We start from the raw sequence: 21,924 nt of genomic DNA, 5'->3' as shown, positions 1-21,924 counted from the left end.
GATGTACATAATGGTCGGATTCTGTAATGACTAAATAATAATAACAATAATAATAGATATGATTTGCATAGCACCTTTCATACATAAAATGCAGCTCAAAGTGCTTCACAGCTGCAAGTATAAAAACATAGAATTCAACATTTCAGAGAAAGTAAAACAAATCATTGCAATACAAATGAAAGTACAAAGATAAAAAGATAAAAAATAAAAGAATGAATATAATGATAATCAATAAAAAACATAAAATAGATTAATAAAAAGCTAGTTTAAAAAGATACGTCTTCAAATGCTTTTTAAAAATGTAAATGCTTGGTGCTCGTCTAATTTCAGTTGGTAAATTATTCCAGATTTTTGGCGCATAATGGCTAAAAGCAACTTCACCAGATCTCTTAAGATTTACATTACAGTATGTAAGAAATTCTGCGTTGGAAGACCTCAAACTGTGAGTTGTAAAGAAAGAACTGTAATTAGTTCAGTGTTAAGGAAGCTGCTTTTACTCAGTATCTTGCCAAGCTACAAGCTATAGCAGAGATTATTTAGCAGAGACAGGCCACTTCTATTAAAATAAATGGGAGAAATCGGAATGCCCAATGGCAGCCAACGGCCAACAGATGTAGAAAAGAAGTCCCTCCTTAGTGGTAAAAGAGCCAATCACCTTTTAGATACAGACATCGCCTGTCAATCAACTCAACAACGTGCATGCGCATCAACTATACAAGCCAAGAAAATTGTGTTTTTTAGTGCAATATGAGGTAAAGAATCACAATTTATGAGACCGGTATTGTCAGATTTTACTGCTGATTTGAACTGTGTTATTTGATCATAATCTTGACCAACCGTTTTTGAGATTTTGGTCTTTCTCCAACCATCACTGGAAATAGTCTCCCGAGAGTGTCCCAAAGACAACCGACAGTGAACTGACTTGTTAGAAACAATTTGGCTATACTCACAATTTTACGTAGTTAAACTACAGTCAAGCTACCCTTTTGATGAAGTACACCAAACCATTTTTGTAAACAACTTAACAGAAATGAACAGTCTGAACAAACTACAACGATAGCAACTTCACATTTGAGCGCTTCAGGGCGGGAGGGAGGAGTTCTTCAAGCACTTCAGCCATAAATATGGGACGTCTCAATATAGGCAAAATATGGGTCAGTTGGCAAGGCAACCCTAGCTAGAACAAACTATCCGAACGATCTGATTCGCTGAAATAGAGAAATGTCCTAGGAGAGTATGTTTAATTATGCCTCTATTCACTCGAATGCGATAAAACGTAGAACGATGCGCTCATATATATATATATATATATATATATATATATATATATATATATATTATTATTATTATTTTTTTTTTTACATTTACACATTTTAATTTAATTGTAATTTTTTAACAACTAATAACATAAAATATATATATATTTTTTTATTTAATTTAATTTTTTTTTTTTTTTACATTTTATTTTGTTAAAGATTATTTAATTCAATTTAATGGAATTTTGGATGCTACACAATGTTGAATAAGTGTTGCTTCAGTTCCAAATGTAATGAATATTTATTCATGGGAAACATCACAAATGGTGGTATTTTATTTATTTATTTATTTATTTATTTAGGATGGTTGTCGGGTAAAAGGGCAGTTTGACATGTTGAAATCAGCACCTATAATTCCACCATCTCACCAACAGAGGTGGGTGTTTTACCTGTCCATAATTTCCAATTTTGAAATAAAATTTGCAGTTGAAAAAACCTTGAAATAATCATTGAAAGAAGATTTTTATTTGAAATATTTAATGTAAATTTACAGAGTCTTAAAGTACCTCCATGGGTAACTCTGTGTACCATAGCTTGAGGACCTTGTTCGAGACCTTTGCAAAGTTTCAACTAAAAAAAAAATGCACTATTTTCCTTGTCTTGGTGACTCATTCTGGTCTTTAGATTACCTATTTTGTCTTGTGATTACATCCTTTAGATCTTTAGGACTCAAACTGATTGTTAGACATTTAGATGACTGGGAAAACTATAAATGGAAAATGGGCAAATTCAGACAATCTGGAAGAATTCTAGCAATATTTTTGACTTTTTGTGAAAAAAGCTTCTAAAAGGTTGAATTAAAAGACTTGATATACTCACCACTGACAGTAACATTGAATCTTTTGTATTTGGTTGCAGTGTTATTAGTGATCTGTAGTATATAAACTCCAGAGTGACCAGTTCTGGTCTTTCTGATGGTGAGATCTCCAGTTTGTTGGTTCAGCTGCAAGTGGTTTGTGAATATCTCACCATCATCATCATCTAAAGAGATCTCTTTGGTTTCTCCATCCATTTTAGCTATGGCAGCAGCATCAATATGACATGGGATATGATGAATTGCATTATATACACATTTTTTTGTGGCTCGTCCAAAACTCCACAGTATCAGAACATCGTTCTTAATTGCTACATCAGTGGTTAAAGTGACAGGTTGTCCCTCCATCACTGACACTGACTTCATTTTATCAGTTTCTGCATCAAACACCCCTGGAAAACAAAGAGATACAGTTTCACAATTAATATGTTTACCACTGCTACATAATATTCATGTACTGTATATATTGTAGAAGGGATCGGGTGATGTTTTGTAACACTTTTTACTCCACAGAATATTTCTCAGGATGAGGTTACTTTAGAAAGTTAATTAAGGAATGAGTCTATAAAAGTTTTGGCTGCAGAAAAAAATAATTTTTTGGCCCTAAATAATTTGAATTGCTGAATTAAATAAAAATAACAGCATATAAAACGTCCTGAGAAACTCTTTGGGTTAAAATCTACCTTTATTACACAATTGACCCTGCCTGAATGTATGCAAGAGTTGTTTTATTATGTTTTGTTTTTTGCCCAAGAAGAGCTAAAAATACAAAAATACAACATTAGAATTTTATTTTGGAGGACAGAATTCACAGTAATTATGCTAATGAAGATGTATAAAGCCAACGTTGCTAAAACCATTACTAGAGAAACCAAACAATTGCATTATGATACTTTTGATTTAAAACATTGTAGTTACTAAGTTACAGCCCTTGTGACAACTTCGTCATGTAACATCTAGCCATCTTTCATACTTACATGTACTCACATTTGCATAATGATTACAAACCAATCTGAATACCTAAATGTTAAAGGGAGGTCACATGATCAACAGCACAACCACATTCAACTTGGAGAGGGATTTCACTGAAGGGCATTGGAAATAATCTGGAAGGAATTTAACTTGAGAGTGACCGTTATATAAATTTTATTGGATTTAAACTGTTTTTCCTTATGGATTATATCTTCCCTGCAAGGATAAAGTTACCATGGAACATCCATGTGGGTGAGAGCTATTCCAAATAATATTAATGAGCTGCACTGAGAAAAAAAATCTATTTTATATTATCCATTTTATACTGGGCTTTTTGAGTAACAGAACTTGGAAATGTGAATTACTGTCATCAAAATAAAACAGGTTAGACCAACAATATTCCTATAAATGTTGTTCCATTTAGCCTAATAGAGTTGTGTGGACAAAGTTTAATATTTAATTATGTAGGGGGGCCTGGGTAGCTCAACGAGTATTGATGCTGACTATCACCCCTGGAGTCACGAGTTCGAATCCAAGGCGTGCTGAGTGACTCCAGCCAGGTCTCCTAAGCAACCACATTGGCCCGGTTGCTAGGGAGGGTAGAGTCACATGGGGTAACCTCCTCATGGTCACTATAATGTGGTTCTCGCTCTCGGTGGGGTGCGTGGTGAATTGTGCGTGGATGCTTCGGAGAATAGCGTGGGCCTCCACATGCACTCAACAAGCCATGTGATAAGATTTGCGGATTGACAGTCTCAGACGCGAAGGCAACTGAGATTCATCCTCCGCCACCAGGGTTGAGGTGAGTCACTACACCACCACAAGTACTTAGAGCGCATTGGGAATTGGGCATTCCAAATTGGGGAGAAAAGGGACATTAATTATAAACATAATTAAAAACATTAATTGTGTAAAAAAATAATGATCTGTTAAAGGTATATGAGTTCCAGGCATGCATTTGCGACATGAAATGCAAGTTATTTTTTATACTTAGCAGTACAAAACTGAATTGATGTAGAAAATATATAAGATAAAAACACATTAGAAATCCTAAAATGCACAGTCATACATTAAAAAATTTATCAGAAATGCTTCCCAAGAAAATGACCACAACAAAGATAAACATTTAAAATATCCAGATAAGTAATTATTATATTTTTTCTTTGGACTAATGCACACTCAAACACACAAAAACACTTTATCAGAAAAAGAGCCTAATTTTTTACTCGGTCAAATAAGCCCAAAAGAGTTAAGAACAAAGCCATTTATTTGAAAAGGCAGTTTTGTCAGATAATATTTCCTTTATTGGCCCTTAATTGCATTTGAACCCTTCAAAATAAATTCTTGACATACTATCCCCGATTGCACATGCACATCACCCAGACGTCTATTTGACTTATTTGCGATACATATGTAAGACGTATGTCAATAAGTATGTCTCAGATGTCAATAAGACATGCAGCAGATGTCTTTGAAATGTTCATTATTTAGACTGTTTGTAAATCTGATCTTTTTAAGATGCTTAGCAGATGTTTATTAGATTGTGATGCTTTCCATATGAAAAGAACTAAAACAGACATCTCAGAGATGTACGTGAGCTATCTGGGTATAATTAACCGTTTTCCAGTTGCAGATAAACTACCCAGTATAATTTAGGCTAGAGCTTTGAAATAGCTCAGATTGCTGATTTTAATATGATCATTACTACATTCAAAGACTTGAGCTACTCACCAATTACAGTCACATTGAAATTCCTGTATGAGGTTCCACTTTCGCTTCTGATCGTTGCTTTATAAATTCCAGAATGGTTGGTTCTGATATTCCGGATGATGAGAGATCCAGTGTCATAGTTCAGCTGCAGTCTGTCTCTGAATATCCCATCATCACCATCATAGAATTTTTTTTCATTGGTTTCCTTATTCATTTTTGCTATAGCGTTTTCTCCAAACGTCCACAATATCTTACCATCTTTCTGTATTGTATCAACACAAATGTTTAGAGTGACAGGATCTCCCTCCATCACTGACAATGTTTTCATTTTATCTGTCTCACTACCAAACACACCTGAAAAACATAGAGGGACAGTTAATCTATCAGATATTTAACTGACATCACACTCACAAATCAGAATACATACTGTAGATTCAATCAATATCCTTTTAGTTAGGGATGGGCATGAGTACTCGAGTACTCGGACGAGGCAGCAATAATCAATCATGAAAACGATGATCGATTGTGATCATGCATGGTGTGACTTTTCACTTAATTCAAAATTCAGTGACAATTACCTGACTAAAAGTAACTAAACACATACGTGTCAAAGAGGGATCTTATTTTTAATTTTGAGATTGATTATGTTGTAGTTTTGAAGGGTAAATTGATTATCAGAGACGTCTCATAGCAACCAAACTGATATGACACTGCAATGCTATCGTTACGATCATCAAAAGAGAGTGTAATTAACCGTGTTTTGAACACCTGTCTCTGCAAAATGCTTGCTAAACATGTTTTATTATCATTTAATGCAAGAACTTTGACTTGTTAATGAATATTATTTATTAAAAGTGAATGTTTGCCACTGACCGTAAACCTCCCAACCCTGGGTGGCATCATGTTTGTGTGACGTAACACACACTCGCATCTCGACGAAATGATAGTTGCCGATTTCCGCACGAGTTTCCAAGTTGGAAGTCCGACATAAAGTGTCATTCTGTTGCACTTTCCCCAGTTGAAAGGAGGAAATTCAGACTCTCCGAGTTGAATGGAACACTTCATGAATCATCACAGCAACAACAATATGGAGCATCACGGCTTTCCCACAGGAGTGAACACTTGAGAACACACACACACCAGGCGTGTGGCAGTGGACTCAACGTGCTGCGAGTGTTTCAAACAGCTAGACAGATCGCAGCTAAATGGAACAGAATGCAGAAAACCGAAATTCAGCTTGACACGCATATTAAAAACATGATGGTTATGGCGTCTCCTGTTAAGCCAAGCGCGATTTGAAAATAGACAATTCAGACAGTCACAAAAAAAAAAAAAAACTAGTGTGCACATACTAAGATTACTACGGTAACCTGAGGGAAGAACAGAAAGACGCATGTTGTGCACATTCTTTCATTGAGTTGGGCAGCGAATCTTCACATAATGACAAAATATGATACGTTAGCCTTTAATAATGAATAGATGATACACTGGAACAACAAGACGCAATGCAGCAGACAAAGGCAGTGGTGGCTCAGTGGTTAAGGCTCTGGGTTACTAATCAGAAGGGTGGAGGTTCAAGCCCCAGCACTGCCAAGATGCCACTGTTGGGCCCTTGAGCAAAGCCCTTGGTCCTATCTGCTCCAGGGGCACTGTAACATGGCTGACCCTGCACTCTGACCCCAGCTTAGCTGGGATATGTGAAGAAAAAAAAAAAAGAATTTCACTGAATGTGTGATAAATATAAAAAATTATAATTATAGACATTTGTCAGACATGTTATTATATATAAAGTTATGAACATGTCATTGCCTCTCAGGTCCTCAACAAGTATTCGAGTAGCCAAAATGCCCATCCCTACTTTTAATTAATTCATAAACCAAATCTGACTTTGAACTTATGTCATCTTGAACTTATAGTGACACCTAGTGGTGTGGATGCATCATCATATAAAATTAATAATTTTTAGTTACAGATGCCATTGTAGTAATTCACTACTCACAGTCAGCCATGGTTAAATGAATACAGCTGCAATCAAAATTATTCAACCCCACCAAGACAGTAAGATTTACAAAGGTAAGCTTTTCTGATGACCCAGAATTTTTTAACTTCACATCTATATAAGTTGAGTGACACATTCAAAGTCATAGTGTGAATATATAACCTAATATTTCTAAAAAGCAGGATTTTTTTAAAATACAGCCGTGTCATAATTATTCAACCCCTATTGCATGTAGCTGTTTCTTAAATACGTAAGGCTACACAAGTAATTGTTTTAAAACAAAATTAAGTCATCAATCTGCAATGGCACTTATTTAAGTTTTAAAATTTAAGTTTAGTGTCGTAAGCAAAAATGGATTTCTATGCAAAAAATGCAATTAAAAATAAGCTGTCACAAAAGCTAATAGAGGAGATTATTTAATTACACAAGAAAAAACCATGGCTAAAAGTACATTTCCAAGGCACTTCAATTTCCAATAGACAAAGTTGGCAGCACCATTCATACATTTTTTAAATATGGTACAACAGCAACTTTCTTGGGGTGTGGAAGAAAGCAAAACTTCACCAAGGGAAATGTTGACTTGAATATTCAAGAGGTAATTAGGAAAGACCTGTGGAGTCCTGGAAGAAGGTTTTATAGATGTATGACACTAAACTGAAAATGAGGTTTAGACCCATGTGTCAGCAGTACGTCTGGAGTAAGATGACAAGGTGATGACAAGAACGACACCATCCCCACAGTCAAGCATGGAGGTGGGTCAGTCCTGTTATGGGGGTGTTTTGCGGCTGCAGGAAACAGCTATCCTGACTATGTGACTGACGCCATGGATTCTTTCAGGTATCAGGCCATAATGGCATTAAAAATGTGATGCCTTCAGTGTGTAAATTGAAGCACTGTGATCATTGGATTTTCCAGCAAGACAATAACACCAAGGATACATCCAAGCTGTCCAAAATCAGGCTCAGGGATAGGTCGTGGAATGTCCTTAAATGGCCCTTTCAGTCCATCATTAAAATCCCATTGCAAACCTTTGTTGGGATTTCAAGGAAGCAGTGGCAGCTGGAAGCTTTTGCTCATGAGAAATGTGTAAAAATTCTAATAGAGAGGTGTCTGAAGTCTGAGAACACTTACCTGAAACATTTATTTGCTGTTATTAAGGGTAAAGGATGCTACACAAATGATTGACTTTGGGGGTTGAATATTTTTGACATGACATTTGTGGAGAGAATTAGCTATTTTTTATTTTTAAATTTGGGTAAACTGAACTTTTTTCTCAAAATCACTCAAATGTGTATTAAAAACTTACTTTGACTGTTTACTGAGGTTTTAGTTGATGTGTTTTCAACTGTGTGGTGATTCACATCACCAGAATGTATTACTGGTCAGGGGGGTTGAATAATTTTGATTGCAACTGTACGAGTTGATGTGTCCAATAACAGGACGGTTACTGAGACTGAGTGAGTGGCATTCGACTGATCATGTGATTCTAACATGGCAGCCCCCATGTGGGGACCCTCTCCATGTAGGATAAAACAGCTTTTATAAAGTTACTGATATGACTGGAGTCTTCATTTTAATGTGAGTGCTCATGCTTTTATAAATGTTTCAAAATTACAAAACTCTTTTTTAATGAGGAAAAAAATACCGAGTGCACCTTTAAAAGCCGTTTTAACATTTAACATGCAAATCTAAGCCTAAACAACAAACCCGATTTGACGCCATAACGTCCAAACATGTACAGACGTGCGTGCGTAGACAGAACACGCTTTTTAGTGCAAAAGCGTGTACAGATTACACAATTAAACACGTTGTCCGTTTGTTACGCATAAACCAAGGATTCATCGTGCATTTAAAAGCTCATGAATCATTTAACTGTTTACACTTCGCATGAAGTGAAACGAGACACTGAAACCGAAAGTACTGAAGAAATAAATAATTCAAGCACTTACCACTCACGAAAACTGAGGGGAAAATTAGGAAAACTATGTTCTTCATATTGATGTAGATTTCAGTAAAATCGTTTATTTGCAGATTAAAAATAAACCTCAGTTGTGTTTATCGTTTCTGAACGGCACCCAGAACATCAACGACAGACAGAATTACTGACAAATCAAAGACCGATACAGCAGCTTTAAACCCAATAAGATTAATTGTGATTTTTCATAAAGATATCTTTGCTACCGAAAAAGAAATCAGTAAATGTGCAAGGAAGGGCAGAACATCCGCATGTGAAGAAATCAGTCAGCTTCCTAGTGGTGAATGAACGCAACAACGTCTTCAACCATATTCGATTATATGTTGAATAGTCATAAATTAAATATTACTTTTATTAAAATATTAAATTGCTTAACGTTACAGTTTCTTCAAATTTACATTCTGGGAATGTTTAATTTTTTTTTTTTACAGATTTAAGAGAACACTTTGACCCAGACAGCACAAAATGTGAACACGGAACAAAAGATAGAACATAAAGATAAGGAAATACTTGAGTCATGTAGACACTACTCCACGATAGTGAAGTAATAGTTTCAAAAACATTGTGTGCAGTTGTGATAACACATATAGGCCTATACGTGTGTACAGATGAGGTGAAATTGAACGGAGACAAAATGGCATGTCATAATAATAATAATAAATATATATATATATATATATATAAAGGCTGATATGGTAATACATTTTCCCATTTTTTATTTAAAAAAAAAATGTAAAAAAATATACAACAAAGGCATCAAGACATTAAGACATAGGATTTTCAATTATACCCAAGCAGAGACTTGTATAACAAGATAAAGAAAAAGCCAATAAAGTCAGCCAAAAGAATCTAATTTCAAGGGTTAAAAAAAATAAACTCATTCATATTAGCCTACTCATGAATCTCAGTGATCTGAAAACAATTATGTTTAAGAAAAAAGCTTAATCATGTTTTATCCACTAGAGGGCAGAACAGCAGTACATCACAAGAACAGATGAGCAACAGTCACTCAGTGAGCTCACATTTAAGATCTCAAATTACATTCATATCTGATCAGATGGCAGATTTTAAATACGTTTTAGTGTCATCATTTGATTGAACACAAAACCTAGGCACTAACTAGCCTATAACATTCAGGAAAAACAACTGGAAAAGTTTTTGAACTGTGTACCATGCATTTCTAGAGTCTGTGTACCATGCATTTCTATATGTTCTATAAATGGGTGTTAAAGCATCTGATACATGTGCTCTCTTTAGAGACACATAGAAACATACTGTGATGTGAATTCAAGATTAAACCGACCTTTTCCAGCTGTTGGTCTCAGTTAATGTAGAGAACATCCAAAGAAAAATACAGACATGAGAAACAGATCCTTTATCTGTTAAAATGAACCTTCAAATTACATATTTCATAAAAACTTAAAAGCCTTCAATAGTCCCACAATATGAAAGTTGAGAGTCAAAGAGCCAGATCGAGTAACAGGTATGAAACTATATTGACATTTATAAAAACAGAAGTTTAAAATAAACTAGTGTGTGTAAACTTAAATCTGTTTCATTAATTATATGAAAGCATATAGTGTACCAGTTTCCCTAATCATGCCAGAGAAGCAATTCACCCTTGTTAAGTTTCATTTCTTAACAGTATACAGCAGCCAATTGTATACAGCTCATGTTTAGTGGTACAGTAATTATGTACTACTGTTTATCAGAACCTCCTTTCAAAGGCTCCAGTTGCCCATTCCCTTTATCATAAGAGTCTGTAAGAAAACAAAGAAGGAATTAGAAGTTGAAAAGAGTAAAATATGTTTGTGTTTTTGTGCTCTAATGTGTATGTGTGTGTATAAACACACACACACACACACACACACACACAGGCGGCCAAAAGTTTGGAATAATGTACAGATTTTGCTGTTTCGTAAGGAAATTGGTACTTTAATTCACCAAAAGTGGCATTCAACTGATCACAAAGTATAGTCAGGACATTATATTTGAAAAAAGTCATTTTTGATCAAATCTAGACAGGCCCCATTTCCAGCAGTCATCACTCCAACACCTTATCCTTGAGTAATCATGCTAAATTGATCATTTGATACTAGAAAATCAATTGCCATTATATCAAACACAGTTGAAAGCTATTTGGTTCATTAAATGAAGCTGAACATTGTCTTTGTGTTTGTTTTTGAGTTGCCACAGTATGCAATAGACTGGCATGTCTTAAGGTCAATATTAGGTCAAAAATGGCAAAAAAAGAAACAGCATTCTCTAGAAACTCATCAGTCAATCATTGTTTTGAGGAATGAAGGCTATACAATGCTTGAAATTGCCAAAAAACTGAAGATTTCATTCAAAGGTGTACACTACAGTCTTCAAAGATAAAGGACAACTGACTCTAACAAGGACAGAAAGAGATGTGGAAGACCAGATGTACAACTAAACAAGAGGATAAGTACATCAGAGTCTCTAGTTTGAGAAATAGACGCCTCACATGTCCTCAGCTGACAGCTTCATTGAATTCTACCCGCTCAACACCAGTTTCATGTACAACAGTAAAGAGAAGACTCAAGGGTGCAGGCCTTATGGGAAGAATTGCAAAGAAAAAGCCACTTTTGAAACAGAAAAACAAAAAGAAAAGGTTAGAGTGGACAAAGAAACACAGACATTGGACAACAGATAATTGGAAAAGAGTGTTATGGATCTTAACCCCATTGAGCTTTTGTGGGATCAGCTAGACTGTAAGATGCGTGAGAAGTGCCCGACAAGACAGACACATCTATGGCAAGTGCTACAGGAAGTGTGGGGTGAAATGTCACCTGAGTATCTGGACAAACTGACAGCTAGAATAACAAGGATCTGCAAAGCTGTCATTGCTGCATGTGGAGGATTTTTTGATTTAACTCTTTGAAGTAGTTTAAAGAAGTTCTGAACATTTTTTTCAAATTATAATAGTAATTTTTTACATCAGTAATGTCCTGACTATACATTGTGATCAGTTGAATGCCACTTTGGTGAATAAAAGTACCAATTTCTTTCCATAAGAGCAAAATCTGTACATTATTCCAAACTTTTGGCTGCCAGTGCATGTATGTGTGTATATATATATATATATACACATACATACATACATACATTATATAGAGCATGCTGAAAATTACAGAAAGTTTACTACTATTTATAAACAGTATTCGGGTATTTTGTGCATGCAGAAATTTAAAATACTACACACAGTATACAGAAATAATGCAGAGTACTATGGTGGTGGTTTGCTTTTCCGAATATAGCAGAAGTTCATAATCAAATTGGTAAACTTGGTAAGTAGATGTAAAATAAGCCATCTTGGCTAAACTTGGCACATTTACATGGACATGCTGTTAATTATTGTGTATTGTCCCTGATAAAATAAGTAAATAATATAAATGCTAAATACCATGATAAACATTTGCATATTACAAATCCACCTCTGCACAATAAAGCTATTATTTACCTCCGGTCACATCACTTGTGGTTAATACTTGCCGTTGTGTCCTGCGTTTATGGCAAATGCAACCCACGGCAGCAGCAGCAGACACAAACACAATTACACAAACAATTATCGCCGCTATGACACCCGAGGACAGGCCCACTGCTGTAATGGATATAGAGAGACTGTTATTCATGAATCTCAAGTCAATGACAGTTCAATTCGCCTAGTTAAAAAAACACTACTCACCACTGACAGTAACTCTGAATTTCCTTTCTTTGGCGTCTCTGTTCGTGCCAAACACCTTTAGTTTATAAAGTCCAGCGTCAGTGGATGTGATTTTTGTTATGGTGAGAGATCCTGACTGGTCGTCCAGTAGAAGTCTGCCTCTAAATTTCCCATCAGCATCATTATATGATGGGATCTCACTTTTCTGTTTATCAATTTCAGCTATGACAGGGCCTTCAGCTCCAAACATCCACTCTATCACATCATATTTCTCTATATCAGTAATATCATGCACGAGAGGGACGGAATCGCCCTCTATTACTGACACTTTCTTAGGAATCGCATCTGAAATGCAAATAGAAAAAGCATGCAGATAACAAGCATTAATTATTATCGTCTGACAATAATTGGATAACAGACAATAAAATTATATTCTTTACAATTACTTCTAGTTTTGCACTTAAAGGGGCATTCAGTAGTTTTTTAGCTAGCGTTAGCATTGCTCTTCTTCATGTACTTAAGTACCGATACGACAGTGGTGTTAGACGCTGTACTGCCATCTATCGATGTGGATCAGCATGATTATCTCTGCTGCCCCTGCCAGCTCTGGAATATCACTTGCATCTGGAAAATGTCGCCGTTTGAGGTGATTTCCGAAGTTATTTATTACTACTATAATATAATTGCTTTGCCTAAAAACAAACATCAGAATTCATTCATCTGTTAAGGACAGATTATTATTGTCCCTCGTATCAATAATGTACGTTTCACATTATTACCTTTATAAGATAACTGCTTAGCGTGAATTAAACAAATTATCTAGTGATACAGAATGTCATGGTAAAGGAAAGATTAGAATTGTTTTTGATGATCAAATTTAGCATGTCCACGAATAATGTTTATTGGCATCACTACTCATGTTTTTTTCCATCATCAAATCTTTCCACCTTGTGTATGCCGTACCGATGTTTACTCTAGTTTGATGCCTTTGTTGGTCTTTCTGACATCTTGCTTCAGACCTTTTTTGTTTCTTTGGCAGTACAGCTACTGAATCTCCTGTTGTCTCCGCTGCTAAAGCACGATTATAAATATGTTCCATTGTGTTCTTTTTGCTCTTCGCATCACCAAACAACACTAATCTAAGCATAGACATGCGTATCTACATAGGTGGCAGCCAATGAGCGGGAGGATTCACTTCTTCGAAAAACACAGCAGGTCATGTGATTTCAACGTGGCGAAACACGTTGAAGGGGGTGACCCGCACCATGTATAGAAAACAATTATGAGTAAATTCTTCATCTCATGCGAGTTCAGAACACTCTTAATATGTATATATATTAAAGATATGAATTTAAACATTCAAATGTACATGCCTATATTTAGAATTGTATAAAGTGAAATATTAACATATTAAGGTTTTATACAATTTCCTGTTTGTCACATCATAACATATTTATTTAATTTCAATAAAACTTTAAATACTAAAAGAATAACCCCATGTTCTTCAAGGGTGTTTGATACATTTTCTTGTTTGACAATAATACCACTATTTCCTTAAAAAATATTTTTTATATGATGTAAACACAGAACACACTACTGAAATGAATACAATTTGCGTTAAACGCATTAGGGTCCTTTTATAATTAAAAAAATAATAATTAACTCACCAATGACGGTGACACTGAATCTCTTTTGTATGGTGTGTGTGCCATTGATGATCTTTAGTTCATAAGTCCCAGAGTGTTTGATTCTGGTGTTCCTGATGGTCAGATCTCCAGTTTGAGCATCTAGATGGAGTCGGTCACTAAACATCACATCATCACTGTCATATAATAAGGCATTGTTGGCCTTGATCTTAGCTATGACAGGACCATTAGATCCAAACTTCCACTCTATCTCATCGTCTTTCTGTATTTTGTTAAGACAAGTTTCTAGCATGACAGGATCGCCCTCCATTACTTCTATTGTCTTCAAGTCAACCGTCTCAACACCAAATACACCTAGAGAACAAAAATAAATCAAGATAAGATTTATTTTCTTGCTGGAAAATTCATTCTAGCATGACAGGATCTCCCTCCATTACTTCTATTGTCTTCATGTCAACCGTCTCAACACCAAATACACCTAGAGAACAAACATAAATCAAGATAAGATTTATTTTCTTGCTGGAAAATTCAGCTTAAGCTGGTTGCTGTGTTTTGGAACATGGTAGCTGGTCGAAGCGGGTCCTTAGCTGGTCCTAGCTGGTCCTTAGCTGGTCCTAAGCCAGTCCTTAGCCGGTCCTAAGATGGTCCAAAGATGGTCCAAAGATGGTCCAAAGATGGTCCAAAGATGGAAGCTGGTCCTAGCTGGTCCTTAGCTGGTCCTAAGCCAGTCCTTAGCTGCTCCTTAGCATGGTCCAAAGATGGTCCAAAGATGGAAGCTGGTCCTAGCTGGTCCTAAGCCAGTCCTTAGCCGCTCCTTAGCAGGTCCAAAGATGGTCCAAAGATGGAAGCTGGTCCTAGCTGGTCCTTAGCTGGTCCTAAGCCGGTCCTAAGCCAGTCCTTAGCCGCTCCTTAGCAGGTCCAAAGATGGTCCAAAGATGGTCCTAAACTGTTCCTCAGCTGGTCCAAGCTGGTCCTAAAATGGTCCTTAGCTGGTCAAGCTGATCCTAAGCTGGCCCTAAAATGGTCCTTAGCTGGCCCTAAAATGGTCCTTAGCTGGCCCTAAGATGGTCCTTAGCTGGTTCATGCTGGTCGACCAGCTAGCATATTCCAAAAACCACCTTAACCACCTTGAGCTGGTATGACAAGCTGGTAGATTCTCTAAGATGGTCTCCTAGCTGGGACCAGCTCATGACCAGCTAGAAACCAGCTACCAGCTACCATGTTCCAAAACACAGAAGCTTAAACTGGATTTTTCATTAGGGTACAAATGTCAGTAAGAACATACAGTGTAAATATCTGTATGTATAACAGAATTTAATATACATGCAATTTAATATAAACAGCTACCACTTGGTCATTTTAAATATAGGCTATGTTGCACTTACAAACAAATATGAGTATTAGTGTGAAATATGAAATCAGTTCATATGAAAACCATATTATGTAGCCTATATATGGCATGCATTGCCAGTCTGTATGGGCAACAATGATAACACTTTTCTGTAGATCTTCATAGATGATGTCATAACATTACAGTGGAAGGGGCACAATATATAACGTAATGACGGCACACATAAACAGGTAGAGTTTCACATTAGAGTTTTAAATGAAATATCGCGAGATTGAGGCGAGCAAGACGGGGAGAATGCGGAAACTGATATGCGATTGTGCAGCAACGATATTAAAATGAAACAAGAAACTGGATCATGGGTGTAACATAGAGGCGCTACAAAATATATTAAGATATTTTTCCCGCGATAAACCAAAGGATACGGGATTTACGTCTACGTTTGAGGATTCGATGAGCCATACAGAGCGTTAAACATTGGTGTATTGGGTTTATATTTGGTAAATAAAATATAAATAAAGACATGTACATGTTTAGAAACTATTGAGAACTGAAACTAAAGGATCTTTCATTATATTGGAGCTACAGGTGCGACGGATAGTCCTGAAAATACGGGTAAGAAAAATATCTTTCTGTTTTGAATTTGTAAACCACGTCACAAGAAAATGTCATCAGATAGAAACGGTGGATGATTTGAATTCACTGAGAAAGTTGGGGCAAATCATTGAGCTACAGTTTAATCCCTTTAATTTGACATGATCAGTAATTCACACTGATATGTCGATCATTTGGACAGACAGAGACGTTTATTGTCTCTTTACGTTTACATTTTCTTTCTTTCAGAGTAGACAGACGCCCTTTTAGGCGGCAAATATTGTTTCGCATAAATAACGGTGTATTCCACGTGGTGGCGCCAAACGGCTCAAAAAGAAGAATCCTTCAAATCGCTTAACCTGTCCAATAATCTTAGAAGACTGTGATTGGTTCATACTCACCAGCGCTGACAAAAGTAACAGATTGCATGTGACACTGACGTCTATGTGTTCATTTGATTGGGCGTTTTCCAAACTGTTTTGCGCCCTTGAAGGGCACATCAGGAAGTGTCGTTCCAAACAAAAGAAAGCATGCTTATTTTTTCACAAAGTACCATTTTACAAGACATTTAGTGAAGGGTACGTCCAGACTGGAATGCCATGCTCTCTTTAGAGAGCCCACATTAAGAGCTTTGTCCTTTGTAGTGAGCAGGGCATAGGGATGACCACTTTCCATGGAAATCGCCCACAGTTTTAGAGAAGAGTTCATTCATTGATTGACATAACCCTAATTTACAGCAGCTACGTGATGAAAGAATGTTGAACCTTTGTTATGATTTTTTTTTTCAAATAGTAAATGTTGATTACTTCAAAGCAATGTAAATAAAGCACTACAATCTCAAATGTAAGTTTTGTTGAACTGACCAACAAAAAAATGGTGATCCTTCAAAGGACTCTTTTCTCCAAAGGATACTTTGGAGCACGTTGGATTTCTAATCTGCAGTTGGTAATCTAAAGAAAGATTTAGTGGTGTGATTTAAGAGAGGTCTACAAAGCAGTCATTGTTTAAAGGCACCAGTTTCAATATCGGGTTGGATGTCAGCAAAGCCAAAGGTCTTTGGCGAGCACATTCATGCTTTGTTAGAGAGTCAAGAAGTTTTGCAGCCTTTATCACAAACTCCTACAAAACTTCTGTGGGATTATGTTTTGTTTTTTTGTTTTTTTTGTTTTTTTGAGAAGTCTAATTTTGTAAAATGTTTGTGATATCATAAAATTGTAATGATGTAATTTTATGGTATTTGTGCTAGGGATGGCACCGATACGATACCTGGTATCGGGTCCGGTACTGATGTTTTTACCTGAATCGGGTATTGGTCTGAGGAGCCCGATCCAAATCCGATCCCGCATGTTGGTCATTGACGTTAGTGTCAAGCTCAAAGAATAATAACCTTGAAATCACCACTAAAGTAGTCCATATAACTCATGCATTTTATTCAGGCTCTTACAGTCATCCGAATGCTTTGTGAATTGCAAAAGTCTGTGTTTAATAATAGGGCTGCAACTAACGATTATTTTGATAATTGATTAATCTAAGGATTATTCACCTATTCGGCGATTATTGCAACAATTATCATTAGCTCTTAACCAATTATTCAGCTTGTGCCCCAAGTTAAAAGGTTGTATTAAACGTGCTTACTAACAATAAAGAGGACTAAATCATCTTTTAAAAATACCTCTAAATGGCATTCACTGAATTAAAGGGAAAAAATACTTTAATTCAGTAAAAAATTCACTGCAAAAAATCCTATTGTTATCAAGTGTTTTTGTCTTGTTTTTCATTTAAAATTGTATAAAAATCCTTAAAACAAGATACATTTACTTGGGAAACAACACATAAGATATTTAGACTTGCTTTAAGAGAATGTATCTTAAATAAAAGTGTATTTTGTATATAAGTGTATTTTTTCACTTATACTTCTGCGAGTGCAGTAAAGACAAAATATACTTCTATTCAAGATCTATTGTCTAAAAGCAAGTCTAAATATCTTATATGCTGCTTCTCAGGTCAATGCATCTTTTTTTTTTTTTTAAGGATTTTTAGATATTTTAAAATATTTGTATTTTTTATATTATATTCAACATTCTCAGATAAAAAAAAAATATTCTGCATTATAGCTGCTAAAGAAAATGTACGTTGTTTTAAATTAGTTTTAGATATTTATATTGGAAAATAAGCCAAAACAAAAACAAATCAAAAATGTATTTTGTTGCCGTGTATAATGGGGCGAAGACTCTCTCATCTTTCTGTTCACTTCTGTCCATCTTTAACTCACAAAAAAACACTCTCTTATAATTAATAAATCTGCATTTTGCCAATTTTCTTCATGATAAGATACACACAGTGACACATATATTATGATTCAATAAGTCGCGAGTCATCATGTTATAATCTAGCTGCAGTGTCCCGTGACAGAGTGTGCATCATTCGGGTGCAGTTTCAATCTCTCCCTCTTAGATCGGGACACTTCGAGCAACTCATTGAAGAGGCGCTGACCGCACAGAGAAATGCTAGTTTTGGAGTTTGTAGTTATTTACATGATCTGCTTCCATATTATTTTAACTTTTATAAAGCTATAACGCATTAAATATAACTGCATTTAAGATATTTCCTTTAAAGAGCTCCAGCTCCACTTATTCCACAACGAGAGTGCTTCTGTATTTACGTATTTTGTATTTTTGTATTCATCCTTTCTGATCTACATCAGCTGAAGCTGTTTGGAATGTTTAGAGTGCATCTGGACTGTGATCTGTGTAATTCTTCCGCTCCTCAATCAGGCGTGAACTGCAGTGCTGCTCTCACGCATCATCATTAGAGTTTAATGTTATGTTAAATGAGATCAAACGACTATTCGACAACGAAAATTTTTGTCAACAATTTTTTATTGTCAACATTGCTGATAATGTTGAATAATCGTTTCAGCCCTACTTAATAATAAATATACAGTCAGCATGCACAGCTAAGCATGGGCGTAGCCAGAATGTTACTTTTGGGTGGGCCTCAATCAAAGTGCATTGGCTAAGTTTTTGCCCAAATGTATTTTTACCAAATGTTCCTTAACAGCAGAGAAGCGGCACATTCAAACAGTTCTTTCACACTTTCAGAAATCAGAATTTATGATTTTTTAAAAACTATTTTATAAATATATATTTGAATAATCTCTAATATTCTCAGTGGGCCTGGGTCTGATTTGGGTGGTCCCAGCCTAGCCCACCCGTGGTTATGCCACTAAAGTTAAGACGTCTCTGGAACCACACTTTACAACGAGTGCTGCTCTGCCACACAGACACATGAACACCCGCAGAGGTTCGTGATGCGCTGCTCAGCGCAATATGTGGTCGCTCCACACAAACTCCATCTCAGATGTAGTTGATCAATAGTTCGGTCCGCCTATAACATGCATTGAGAACGGCACCGGACAAGCATTTTACTAGATGTTGAATGAGAAGCGTATCACACTATTGTGAATTAGCCTACAAACAAACACTCAAACACAGACTTTATGGAGCTCTCAGCGCCGAACTTTCAAAATAAAAGCCTATTACCAATGTATAATAAAATTATTATTATTATTAGAAATTACAATAAAAACAAATTGGGTTCCAAAAATTACTGTGTGATTGAAAAGTGGATTGAAATAATAATAAAACAAAAATGAAGTAAATAAATAATAGAGAGAGATCTGAAACCATTTACAAGTCCAGATACAAGTTAAAATGTGTAAAGAGAACTGGCTTCTTTTCTACTGAAGACTTTCACTGGAATTACTGTTATTTTTGCTAGTTAACAATAAAGTTTGCACATGCTGTTATGTAATTGTTTTTTGTTTTCCTATTTTATAATGAAAAAATATATTGTTTGAGGTTTTGTTTATTTACACAAATAGTACTCTCAATCAGTTCCACACAGTAAATTATAGATGTTCTAAACTCATTAAGAAAAAAACAACTGGTATCGGATCAGGATCGGTATTGGCAGATACTGATAGTTCAGGTATCGGAAGAGAAAAATGGTATCGTGCCATCCCTAATTTGTTCAAAAATATTCCAAAAGTGTACATTAAATTTTGCATATTTCAAAATTGTTTTAACCTCATTATAACAAATACATACAGGAACTAGGGATGCACCAATCTGATACCTGGATCGGTATCGGCTCCGATACTGATGTTTTTAGATGGATTGGGCATCAGTCCGATGAGCCTGATCCAAATCCGATACTGTGTGTCAGTCATGATCGTTCCTGTCAAGCTCCAAAAATGACATAAAAGAACCATAAAAACACCAATAAAGCGGTTCATATGACTCGCGCATTTTATTCAAAGCCACTTGAAGACGTGCGAAAGCTCTGTGAATCACAAAAGGCTGTGTTTAATAAGTAAATATATAGTATGCACAGCGCCAGCGTGTTATTGAATGGCGCTGCTCTGTTTACACACACTCGCGGCTATTTTTAGCCTTCACGCATTGCGTAGCATTTGAGCGCTACTCAAGAACAACATCTCAGATGTAGATGCTCAATAGTTAAGTTCACTTATAATACGCATTTAGAACGGTGCCGGAAGTGCATTTTAACAGAATTTGAATAAGAAGTGAATTAAATTACTGTGAACTTGCCTACAAACAGACACATACAGGACTTCCTGGAGAGTTTAGAATGTCAAAATAAAAGCCAGAGGGTTTTAAAATTAAAGGTGCACGACTGAAATATATTACTCTTGTATTTAAAATTCTAAAAGTCAATAATAATAATAATAACGTATTATTATTATTATTATTATTATTATTATGTTTACAAATTATAACAATATTTAAATTTAAAGGGTTCCAAAAAATAACTGTGAATGAGAAGTGAACTGATACCTTACAACTAAATTAAACAAAAAAAGAGATCTGAATCCTTTAAAGTCCAGATATACAGGTGCATCTCAATAAATTAGAATGTCGTGGAAAAGTTCATTTATTTCAGTAATTCAACTCAAATTGTGAAACTCGTGTATTAAATAAATTCAATGCACACAGACTGAAGTAGTTTAAGTCTTTGGTTCTTTTAATTGTGATGATTTTGGCTCACATTTAACAAAAACCCACCAATTCACTATCTCAAAAAATTAGAATATGGTGACATGCCAATCAGCTAATCAACTCAAAACACCTGCAAAGGTTTCCTGAGCCTTCAAAATGGTCTCTCAGTTTGGTTCACTAGGCTACACAATCATGGGGAAGACTGCTGATCTGACAGTTGTCCAGAAGACAATCATTGACACCCTTCACAAGGAGGGTAAGCCATAAACATTCATTGCCAAAGAAGCTGGCTGTTCACAGAGTGCTGTATCCAAGCATGTTAACAGAAAGTTGAGTGGAAGGAAATAGTGTGGAAGAAAAAGATGCACATCCAACCGAGAGAACCGCAGCCTTATGAGGATTGTCAAGCAAAATCGATTCAAGAATTTGGGTGAAATTCACAAGGAATGGACTGAGGCTGGGGTCAAGGCATCAAGAGCCACCACACACAGACGTGTCAAGGAATTTGGCTACAGTTGTCGTATTCCTCTTGTTAAGCCACTCCTGAACCACAGACAACGTCAGAGGCGTCTTACCTGGGCTAAGGAGAAGAAGAACTGGACTGTTGCCCAGTGGTCCAAAGTCCTCTTTTCAGATGAGAGCAAGTTTTGTATTTCATTTGGAAACCAAGGTCCTAGAGTCTGGAGGAAGGGTGGAGAAGCTCATAGCCCAAGTTGCTTTAAGTCCAGTGTTAAGTTTCCACAGTCTGTGATGATATGGGGTGCAATGTCATCTGCTGGTGTTGGTCCATTGTGTTTTTTGAAAACCAAAGTCACTGCACCCGTTTACCAAGAAATTTTGG

At 35.9% G+C, this 21,924-nt stretch overlaps 1 protein-coding gene and 1 long non-coding RNA gene across 6 annotated transcripts in view; one reads left to right on the top strand and one right to left on the bottom strand.

Annotated features, from left to right (window-relative positions):
* Positions 1-5,796: 5,796 nt before the first annotated feature.
* Positions 5,797-21,924, bottom strand: part of LOC127439020 (uncharacterized) — a 25,370-nt gene continuing 9,242 nt past the window's right edge. For 2 of the 4 annotated variants that reach the window (XM_051695002.1, XM_051695001.1), the window contains 5 exons: positions 14,142-14,474; positions 12,496-12,819; positions 12,271-12,411; positions 8,761-10,546; positions 5,806-6,013 (listed from right to left, as the gene is read on the bottom strand). In XM_051695002.1, the coding sequence (XP_051550962.1) occupies positions 10,485-10,546; positions 12,271-12,411; positions 12,496-12,819; positions 14,142-14,474 (860 nt within the window). In that variant the 3' untranslated portion in view covers positions 5,806-6,013; positions 8,761-10,484. Of the gene's footprint in view, positions 6,014-8,760; positions 10,547-12,270; positions 12,412-12,495; positions 12,820-14,141; positions 14,475-21,924 lie in introns of all 4 variants that reach the window. The other 2 variants (XM_051695000.1, XM_051694998.1) reach the window with 2 other exon arrangements.
* LOC127439032 (uncharacterized) overlaps positions 14,605-21,924 on the top strand; it is a 21,010-nt gene continuing 13,690 nt past the window's right edge. Inside the window, exons 1-2 of one of the 2 annotated variants that reach the window (XR_007896845.1) lie at positions 14,613-14,764; positions 14,943-16,083. This is a non-coding gene — a long non-coding RNA (uncharacterized LOC127439032). Of the gene's footprint in view, positions 16,084-21,924 lie in introns of both variants that reach the window. The other variant, XR_007896844.1, reaches the window with a different exon arrangement.

This window comes from Myxocyprinus asiaticus, chromosome 50 (genome assembly GCF_019703515.2).
Source record: "Myxocyprinus asiaticus isolate MX2 ecotype Aquarium Trade chromosome 50, UBuf_Myxa_2, whole genome shotgun sequence".
Taxonomy (NCBI): domain Eukaryota; kingdom Metazoa; phylum Chordata; class Actinopteri; order Cypriniformes; family Catostomidae; genus Myxocyprinus; species Myxocyprinus asiaticus.
Note: the sequence above shows the minus strand (reverse complement) of the source record. Positions and strands in the feature narration are given on the sequence as shown.